This window comes from Ovis canadensis, chromosome 5, assembly GCF_042477335.2.
Source record: "Ovis canadensis isolate MfBH-ARS-UI-01 breed Bighorn chromosome 5, ARS-UI_OviCan_v2, whole genome shotgun sequence".
In the NCBI taxonomy this organism is placed as follows: Eukaryota; Metazoa; Chordata; class Mammalia; order Artiodactyla; family Bovidae; genus Ovis; species Ovis canadensis.
This window is the reverse complement of record NC_091249.1, coordinates 22,302,195-22,312,308: the sequence shown is the minus strand read 5'-3', so window position 1 is coordinate 22,312,308 and position 10,114 is coordinate 22,302,195. Positions and strand designations below refer to the sequence as shown.

The 10,114-nt window shown below is 53.1% G+C and overlaps 1 protein-coding gene across 2 annotated transcripts; it reads right to left on the bottom strand.

The window, feature by feature from the left end:
- Positions 1 to 304: 304 nt before the first annotated feature.
- On the bottom strand, positions 305 to 6,647 carry PGLYRP2 (peptidoglycan recognition protein 2). 2 transcript variants are annotated; one of them, XM_069590729.1, is made up of 6 exons: positions 6,484 to 6,647; positions 5,710 to 5,833; positions 3,483 to 4,568; positions 2,772 to 2,982; positions 1,756 to 2,053; positions 305 to 758 (listed from the first exon to the last, which is right to left on the bottom strand). In XM_069590729.1, the coding sequence occupies exons 2-6, from the start codon at positions 5,798 to 5,800 to the stop codon at positions 669 to 671; spliced, it is 1,776 nt and encodes a 591-aa protein (XP_069446830.1). In that variant the 5' UTR covers positions 5,801 to 5,833; positions 6,484 to 6,647; the 3' UTR covers positions 305 to 668. The 2 variants fall into 2 exon arrangements, with proteins under 2 accessions (XP_069446830.1, XP_069446829.1); XM_069590728.1 differs by lacking the exon at positions 6,484 to 6,647 and having other exon boundaries at positions 5,710 to 6,149.
- Positions 6,648 to 10,114: the final 3,467 nt, after the last annotated feature.

The following is a 10,114-nucleotide window of genomic DNA, read 5'->3' as shown; positions in this document are numbered from 1 at the left end:
ACTTGGAGGGTCAGTATTCCAGCTTGCTTGCTCTTTAAGTGGGATGTCTGTGAGGTATATGCCCTACACTGTCCCCCAGGCGTCCCCAGTAGGATGGAGCTCCATGTGCCTCCCATACCAACATGCCTTCCCTTCCCTGTGTCATTTCCTTATTCCCCAGGTGATATGTCCTGGGATCACCACCCAGACAGACTACTTCCACTGGGATTCTTGTCCCAGGGTCTGCTTCTGGGCAACCCCAAACTGTGACTGAATATGCAAATGCAGATGATGCTTGAACACAGTCTTTCTATTCATGGTGTCCTTTTTTTTAAAAAAAAAATCATTTTATTTTCTGGCTGTGCTAGGCCTTTGTTGCTGTGGGTGGGCTTTCTCTAGTGTCAGCAAGTGGGGGCTGCTCTTCACTGCAGTGCTCAGGCTTCTCCTTGTGGTGGCTTCTCTTGTGGAACACGGGGCTCTAGGTGCACAAGGCTTCAGTAGTTGCAGCACTCTGGCTCGGTAGTTGCGACTTGCAGGCTCTAGAGCCGGGGCTCAGTAGTTGTGAGCACAGGCTTAGTTGCTCCACAGCATGTGGAATCTTCCCAGACCAGAGATCAAACCCATATACCCTGCATTGGCAGGTGGATTCTCAACCACTGGACCACCGGGGAAGTCTCTCCCAGGTCTCTTTATTGGAGGTCAGTGGATAGCAGTATCGTTGGAGGTGGTCTTCTCTTGGATATGCTGGAGGCCCTCCTGGCAGTTCTTGGTTTCACGTTCTGAAAAAGACAAGAGAGTTTAGGTGGGGGTGGTGGGGGTGGTGGTGATAATGGAGCTGGGTTTGCGCTCTTCATGGTGGCACCCTGGATGGGTAAGAGGACAGGGGCCCAAAGTGAGGAGGTGGGTACAACCCCAACTGCAGGCCAGCTTATTGAAATGGAATGGTAGTTTGAAAGTGGAGCTTGATTATACAGGGGTGATTATAGAGGTGGCTTTGTCATTATGGTTGGTGGTGTGGTGCCATCACCAAGCTAAGAATGTGCTGACTGGGCCTAGATTGCTCCAGCAAAGAAGTTGTCATCAAGGGTCAGGGAGCCTGGGGCTGAACAAGCATCCTTGGGACTGAGACGATCTGGGCTGAGGATTGCAACAACTGGGTTAGGGGCTGGGCAGAAGCTGTGTGGGCTTCCCAGGTGGTGTTAGTGGTAAAGAACCCACCTACCAATGCCGGAGACATGAGAGACTTGGGTTCCATTCCTAGGTTGGGAAGATCCCCTGGAGGAGGGCATGGCAACCCCCTCCACTATTCTTGCCTGGAGAATCCCATGGACAGAGGAGTCTGGCAAGCTACAGTCCACAGGGTGGCAAAGAATCTGACATGACTGAAGTGACTCAGCACACAGCACAGAAGCTGTCCTATGCAAAGAGGTTTTCTGTAGAGGGTCACAGGCTTGATCACTGTTGTGTGGACAGAGAGCCTTTGGGTTGGGAGCAAGGGTGAGGGCAAGGTTGGGTGGCTGGGATAAGGTTGTGAAATGTAGAGGGGCAGGGGCAGTAGGCTATGTTGCAAGCAGAATGACTGAAGTCTGGGTCTAGATTGCCTGAATAGATTGCAAGGGAGTGAAGGGTCTTGGCTGAGGTTGTGGACACAGGGTTACAGGAAGGAGTGAGAGGGGCCTGCTGGAGTTAGGCAAGCAGGCAGGGATCAGGGCACGCGCTGAGCTTGTGTGAACAGAGGGGCCTCAGGCCGAGGTAGTGCGGGCGCCGGGGACCCACCTTGTCGAAGCGCGGCCAGGTGCGCAGCAGGTTGAAGAGCAGGTCTCCAGGGCACTCAGTGCGCACGAGCTGGCGGTGGCCTAGCAGCGCATAGTCTGGCCTCAGGAGGCCGGCGCGTATAGCGCAGCGCGGGAGCTCGTCTCGCACCGCTCGCAGCGCGGCCTCTGAGGGCAGCACCGCGGTGTAGTTGCCTATAAAGGCCACGCCGAAGCCGCGGGAGTTGTGGCCGAGTGTGTGCGCACCCACCCAGTGCCATCCGCGGCCCTCGTACACGTAGCCGTCTGAGCCCACCACGAAACTGCGGAGGAGAGAGGGAAGCAGGAACCAGACGTGAGGTCTCACTCCGCATCTGGCCCTCTACCCCAGTTTCCGCACCCGTGCCAAGGGCCACCGTCGCCCCAAGTTTTCCCCGGTCACGCAGACTCCACCTGGTCCAGCCATGTCCCACTCTCCCTCCAAATGCCACCCCAGAAATAGTCTTGTTTCTCTGGATCTGTCCTCAACATTAGCCCGGTCTCTTTCTACCCAGCTCCCTCCTCATTATTTCAAGTCTAACTCCTCCACAGTTCTGAACTTCTTCTGGCTGAGATCATATCCATTATTGCTCCGTCCCAGACTTAGCCGCTACCACAGGTCCTGTTCTCCCAAGTCTGGACACCTTTCCTGGTTCCCACCCCAGGCTAAAAAGAGTCCCACTGTTGAGCTCTTTCTGCTGCTGCTGCTGCTGCTAAGTCACTTCAGTCGTGTCTGACTCTGTGCGACCCGGTAGACGGCAGCCCATCAGGCTCCTCCATCCCTGGGATTCTCCAGGCAAGTGAGCTCCTTCTAGTAGCTATTAAGACTCCAACCCCAGTCTAGGCCATGCCCCTCTCCACCCTGGCTCTAAACTCCGCCTCCGTTTTGCCTGCTTCGCTCAGGTTCAAACCCCGCCCCCTGAGTCAAGCTCCCCCCATCCAGCCTCTCCACTGCACCGCCCCTTGGTCTGCCTTGCCAGCGCTCCGCAGGTTCCCGCCCACCTGTATCCTATGTCGGCCCAGCCGCGTGTCTGCTGGTGGAAACGTTGCATAGAGCGCATGTCTGCGGCGCAGCGCTCAAAGCTGGTGCAGGGTGGCGCGGGCAAGTACGTGTGGTGCGCATACAAGAACCCGAGAGGCAGCTTCAGCGGCGTCGGGAGACCCTGGTACGGTGCGGCACCCCAGCGGCAACGCGGGTGGATTGCTGGACACCCTGAGAGGAAGGGAATCGAGAGTGGGAGTCAGCGAGCGTTTCTCTGCCTGCTGCCTTCTCTCACACTATGAGGGCACGTAAGGATCATCCCCCCAGTCTCCTCCCAGATTTGGGGACGGTTCATTCTCACATCAGTCTTCCCCAGTGGCTCAGATGGTAAAGAATCTGCCTGCAATGCAGGAGACCCGAGTTCAACCCCTGGGTGGAGAAGATGCCCTGGAGAAGGGAATGGCTACCTACTCCAGTATTCTTGCTTGCAGGATCCCATGGACAGAGAAGCCTAGCCACCGTCCATGGAGTTACCAAGGGTCCAATGTGACTAACACTCTTTTTTTTTTCACTTTTCAATCACTCTGGCCCCCACTGGGAACTAAATCTAACAGCATCCTAGTCCTGTTGGCCCCCTCTGGAATCCCCTAACCATAGATCCCACTGACCTGTCTGGCACTGAGAAGGCATCTGTCAGAAGGATTGTCTCAGTGGGTGGGGGTCCTACTCACCTAGGAAAGCCTCAGTGAACTCCTTGGTAGCATGGGTGGCCACCTGTGCCAGCTCTTCTTGGCTCATGCCCTGTAGATGAGGGTGTGCTGGCTCTAATCTTTGTAGCAGGATGAGGGCCCCCCATACTTGCTGGGTCAGGGTGGGGGCCGAAGTCAGAGCAGCTCCGTTGTGCCGTCGGAAGTTGCTCCGAAATCCTGGGTCTCCAGCTATCCCAGCTCCATAGTACTGGCTCAGCAGGTGACTGAGGGCTGGCCGGGGCTCAGGGGTCCGGCTCAGATAGTCTCCAAGGAGGACTCCGTCCAGGGCACCGTTGAGGAAGGCCGTGGTGAGGGGTGATGCCTCAGGATCCATAAGCGTGAAGGTCCTGGGAACAGAGAGCTGGTCCCAGCATCCCTCAGCTCCCAGTCCAGAATGATTCCAGGTCTGAGGGCCCTGGAGGAAGTTCAGGCCCAGGTCCCCGGCCAGGGTGACCACGAGGAGGCTGTCCACAGCGGTTGGTAACTTGGCCTTGGTATCTGGAGAGGAGGCTTGGACCTCTGGAGAGCCAGGTCTAACTTCTGGAGAGGTGGCTCCTACATCTAGATATTTGGTGCTAACATTTGGAGACACAGCTCCGACATCCACAGAGGTGACATCAGGAGAGGCATTGCTGAGCCCTGGGGAGGTGTCGCCAAGGTCTGGAAAGGTGACTCCAGCATCCGGAGGGGTGGCCGTGCTCTCTAAGGAGAGGTTTACGATTCTGTGTCCCTGAAGGCCTGCCCAAAGCCCTGCCAGAAGAGGCTCCACAGCCACAGTCGAGCCATCGGGTGCTAGTACCACCCCATATTCCTTCCCATCCTGCATGCTATGTCTCGCCACCTCTCCCATCAGGCCTCGAAGCTCTGGGCTCAGCGAAGGAGGATCCAGCTCGGTGATGTTGAGACGCTTCCCCTCCAGCAGGAAGTGATGGAGGGGACTGTGGGTACCAGAGCCCTGGGCTGACAGCAGCCATGCAGCGACACTATGGCCAGCCTCAGTGGCTGGCACCTTCTGCTCCAGCTCAGCCAGGGCCTGGATGACAGAGTCCATGAGCAGGGGCAGGGTCGCTGTGGGAGGAGGGATGGCATTAACCCAACAGCCCAGCACCCCCATTCCTCAGCCTCCTCCTGCCGCTTCTGCATCTTCTCAATGCCCCCAGCTCTTTGTTGGACAACTTTATACGATGTCTGACACTGCCCTTGTGTAGGTGAGGAAACTGAAACACCGACAACAAGTTAAGGAGCTTAGACTATCAGTGGGCACTGGGGAGCCACAGCAGCTTCATGAGTAGGAGAGATACACAGCCTGGTTGAAATTCTAAGATTGCTCTTTTGAGTGCCGTATGAAGAATATAATTTTTTGGAGGGCAGATCAGAGTAGAGAAGGGGAAAGAGGGTGGAGGTAAGCAGTGAAGGTGGCCGAAGCCAGGATGGTGATGCTGTGATGGATAAGAGTGGGCAGTGTCCTCAGGTATCTTAAGGGAATGATGGACGGTTTTTCTTGGTGGATTGGAGTTTGCAGAAGTATAGAGGGAACAGTGTCTTGAAGGGTCCCCAGCGGAGGGTGAGCCTGTGCCATGTGGGAGAAATGTCTGGCTGAACCTGGAACTTAGAAATGTGGGGCTCAGAGCTAGGGTGAATTGTTGAATAATAGCTGACATTAATTAAACATTTACTGTATGCCAGGCATCATTGTAGGTGACTTATATAACAACACATTTAATCTGCACAAGGACCCTATGAGCGTGAAGAGGTTAAATTACCTACCTAAGATCACACAACGAGGAAGTGGCAGAGGCAGGATCTGAACACAGAAAGTAGTAATCCTTACACTCCACCATCTGCTGCAATTCAGACTCTTCTCCAGACAGTTCACATAGTAATTCCTCTATAACTTTGCTTTACTCTCTGCCTAAAATGTCCTTTACTGCTTCACCACCGAGTAAAATTCTTCTTCCTGTCCTAGATTTATTTCCCCTCCTCCAGGAGGTCTTCCTAAATTTTGCTCTTTTGGCCTAAGTTTCTTCCCCCAACCCTTGCCCAGATCCTATGGGGCTGGGAACATCTGTACATCTGTGTTCCCAGACTGGAGTTTCCTAGAGACTTGAGCCTTGTGAGTCCAACCTCACCCTGTAAAAAGCTGGACGCAGAGGGGCAGCAATATACTGAACTAAGAGTCCTGGCTTCAGGCCTCTGCCTTCTGACCCACCTGTCCCTGGCTCCGGCTGCAGCAGCAATCCATACAGGATCCAGAGTATACCCTGGACCACCACTGTGGGCTTCCAATTTCCAAAGGACATAGCCGGTTGACCTCAGCGGAGATCTCAGCAGGGCTGGAAGGAGACAGACAGGGAAAACAAGTAGTACCTTTGGCTACTGTCAAAGTCCAGCGGTGAATGACACGGCTGCCACTTGTAGAGCTGTGGGCGGGAGGCAGCAGAGGCACGGGTACAGAGTGCCCTGCCTCAAGGTCATCTGGGTTTCAGGGGCTCCCCTAGCCTATCCCATTCCTCCCAGGCCTAGGTCAAGGATCAGTAAGTTCCAGGAGGGGCCTTGGAAACCGGATAGTTCAGACTCCATCAGAGTCAGCCCATTCCCCAAGAGAGGTAGACTAAGGCCCGTCCAGCATTCCACCCTTCCTATGGGGATAGTTTTGTGGCTACTTCTGGCCACCAGAGGGGACTCTCAGGTGCCTACCCAACTGGTAGGACAGGCTGTGCTGAGAGTGGAGAGAGGAGAGGCCTGTCTGAAGTTGACACTACCTCCTGCCTTCTTTGATGCCAGCGCTTTAGCCTCAGGCAGAGGGTGGGTGCAGGGGCCGAGGTGAAGTCTGCTCGGAGTGTAGGGGGACTCTGAGATGTTACCTGTCGTCTGTTTCCAGCTCTGGATCCCATGCCATCAGGGATAGCTGAGAGCAGGAACTGGGCTCAGGGGAGGTGTTCAGGACCCTGACTCTGTCCCCGGACCTGACTTCTGGGCTCACCTGGGCTGGTGGTGAGGGGTTCTCTCCCTTTTCCGCTGGTGTCCGTGGCCAAGTCCTGCTGAAGAGAGCCTGTCTCCCCTTTATCTGGTGTCAGGTGGGATGGGCTCAACGTGACTGGAGCTGCCACGGTTATTGCTTCACCGTGGGCCTCCCATCTCGAAACCAGCCAGCCCGGGGAGTTTCCAGGAAACCCACCAGGCTGGGCATTCAGCAGAGGGCGGGCCCTGGGCGGGCCTGGGGATATTCGGGCGGAGCCAGGCCTGGGATTCCCCAGGGGGCCTACTTAGCTATTGAGAGTCACCCAGCATGGGCTTCCTTGGTGGCTCAGAGGTTAAAAATCCACCTGCCAATGCAGGATATGCAGGAGATATGGGTTGGTCTCTGGGTTGGGAAGGTGATCCCTGGGTCGGGAAGATCCCCTGGAGAAGGAAATGGCCACCCACTCCAGTATTCTTGCCTGGGAAATCCTATGGACAGAGAAATATGGAGGGCTACAGTCCATGGGGTCGCCGAGTCGGACGCAACCAAGCAAGCACCTCAAATTCGCCAAAATTCCAAAATTCGAAGCATAGCCTAGCACAAATCTGGGCACACAGTGGGGGCTCATAGGTACTAAAGGAGGGGAGTGCTTAGCCCAGAGCCTGCTCCCCAGGAGATTCTGAGGAAATCTTCTCCCCCAAGCTCCAGTTTCTGAGGATTTGGGGTGAGGGGCTCGGCCTGGTAGAACCATATGGAGGATGTGGGCTGTGTGTGTGTCGGGTGCAGGACTAGAGTGGAGAGTGTAGAATTTAAGGTGGTGCTAAAAATCTCAGCCATCAAGATAACAATATTCTAATGCAATTTTTTATTCTGGCATGTGGGATCCTTGTTGCCGGACCTGGGATGGAACCTACGCCACCTGCATTGTAAGATGGAGTCTTAAGCACTGGCCCCCCAGGGAAGTCCTGCTAATACAGTGTTTTACTTATGTATTTATTTAAAATAATTATTAATTTATTGTAATTGGAGGATAATTTCTTTACAGTATTGTGATGGTTTTTGCCATACGTCAGTATGAATCAGCCACAGGTATCCATGTGTCCCCCATCCTGAATCCCCTCCCACCTCCCTCCTCATCCTATCCCTCTATGCTGTCACAGAGCACCAGCTCTCAGCGCCCTATGTCATAGTGCAATGTTTTAAAAGACTAAAAGCAAAGCAAAAAAAAAAAAAAAATCCATGATGAACAAATTAGCAACATTTTAGTAAAGACAGGATCAGGGGCAGCGCTGTGCTCAGACATATTGGAGCCAGAGGTGAAAGGAAAAACCAGGAATTCTGATGCTGTCTTTGTGGCTCACTTGCTTTATCTTCATTCAGGCCCTGGATCCACTGGAGGTAGCCCCCAGGGGTTGCCAGGTGGACTGTCCCATGAGATTCCTACCCGCTGTCCTCAGTCTGGAAATGACCTTAATGCGGCCTCATGAACCCTGGGTTTGTCTCTCTGATTCTTGTGGCTGTCGGGGGTCACTTGCAGTTTTATTAAAAAAACTTTTTCTGTTGGTCATCCATTTTAATTTTTTAAACTTTTTATTTTATATTGAAGTATAGCCGATTAACAACGTTGTAATAGTTTCAGGCTGACAACAGAGGGCCTCAGCCATACGTATATCATGTATTCATTCTCCCTCAAAACTCCCCTCCCATCCAGGCTGGCACATAACATGAGCAGAGCTCCCCGTGCTACCCAGTAGGTCCTTGTTGGTTATCCATTTTAAATATAGCCGTAAACAAAACAAAACAAAATAAATAAATAAATAAATAAATATAGCCGTGTGGACATGTCCATCCCAAACTCCGTAACTATCCCTTTCTACCATCCCCCTCCTGTGGTAACCATAAGTTTGTTCTCTAAGTCCCTTGAAGTTTTACTTAACCACCCATTGATGCTCATTTTACCCAGCAGGACGGTGAGCTCAAAGAGGTTAAATAACTTGCCCAAGGTCACACCTGGGCAAGAGAACCTGGGGAGTGCTCCAAGCTCAGTGCGTGTGTTTACCATCCTGTGGTGAGATCAGGGTCAGAGGCAAGACTGGCGACAGATCAGCTTCACACCCAGTAATTCTTGGGCCAGATGGGCAGCCTTGATACCCTTTTAAAGCTTGAAGTTTGTGGTAGGAGCTTGGTGGTTTTGGAGCCAGGGACATAGCCAGCCAGCATTTCCCTAAGGGTCCGTCTGGGATTAGTGACTTTCTCGGGTAGGACCTTTCCTCCAGGAAACCTCCCTGATTACCCCTGGCTCCCCAGTTTCTCCATTCTGGTTCCCTAGCCCAGGATTCCTACCTTTGACCCAGACCTATCCATACAAAATCCCAAGTTTCTCTGTCTGGGGTTCCATCTCTCCAAGGCTGGAAGATGTTGAATTTTCTTAGGCTGTCCAAGAATGCCCACCACAGCTCAGAGACCAGATGGGTAGCAGGGAGTGACTGTTGAATATAGAATAGGCCTTCTTGAGGGGGGCCAGTTTGAGGTCAGGCACATGCAGGCACCCACACACCAAGGCACCTGGGCTGGGCTGGGCTTGGGAGGCTACAGGAAGGCTGGAATTCCCATGATGAGTCATCCCCCGCCCCCTCGTCCCTCCCACCTCTGTGAAGCCCATTGTCAGTGAAGGTCAAGGCTCCTCCAGGCTGCGGACAGACCAGGGGTCTTATGAGAATACCTGGTGCCTGGGTCCAGCCTCAGCACACACTGGCAGAGCCCTGGAATCTGGATCTAAAGTGACGCTGGGATCAAGGCCAGAGCACAGAGAAAAAGGAGCTTGGGGGCAGGGCTGGGTTTGAGGGGGCCAAGATCTGAGTTAATAACTTTCACTTTGGTAACAGTGGGCTTCCCTGGCAGCTCAGACGGTAAAGAATGCGCCTGCAATCCAGGAAACCCCAGTTCGATCCCTGGGTTCGGGAGGCATGGCAGTCCACTCCAGTGTTCTCGCCTGGAGAATCCCATGGACTGAGAAGCCTGAACTTTGGGACAGTCCAGAGGGTCACAAAGAGTTGGACATGACTGAACAACTAACATTTTCACTACACTTTCTTTGGTAAGAGTAACGATAATAAGAGTGAAGACCCTGATAAACTCGTGTACGGGTCTCTGAGAGAAGGTTTTATTTATTTATTTTTTTAAATAATTTTCTTCATCTATTTTTGGCTGGGCAGGCTCTTTGTGGTTGCTTAGGCTTTCCTCTAGTTGTTGAAAGTGGGGGCTACTCTCCAGTGGCGGAGCCCAGGCTTCTCATTTCAGTGGCTTCTCTTGTTGCAGAGCACAGCCTCTGGGGCAAATGTGGGCTTCCGTAGTTGGAGCACATGGACACAGTTGCGGCTCCTGGGCTCCAGAGCACAAGCGCAGTAGGTGTGGAGCACGGACTTATTTGCTCTGAGACATGTGGGATCTTTCTGGATCAGAGGTCGAGCTTGTGTCTCCTGCATTGGCAGGGGGATTCTTTATCACTGAGCATCATGGAAGGCCAAGAAAAGATTTTATATGCCCATGTTAAACATTTTTTTTCTTTACAGAAATACAGCTGATTTATAATGTCGTGTCAGTGTCTGCTATACAGCAAAAGTGACCCAGTTATACACATATAGATACGATT

Coding starts and splice junctions, on each gene's coding strand:
- PGLYRP2 (XM_069590729.1), bottom strand. CDS start 5,800: ATGTCCTTTGGAAATTGGAAGCCCACAGTGGTGGTCCAGGGTATACTC. Junction 4,569..5,709: donor GCAGCCGGAGCCAGGGACAG/GTGGGTCAGAAG, acceptor CTCCTCCCACAG/CGACCCTGCCCCTGCTCATG. Junction 2,983..3,482: donor GTTCACTGAGGCTTTCCTAG/GTGAGTAGGACC, acceptor CCTTCCTCTCAG/GGTGTCCAGCAATCCACCCG.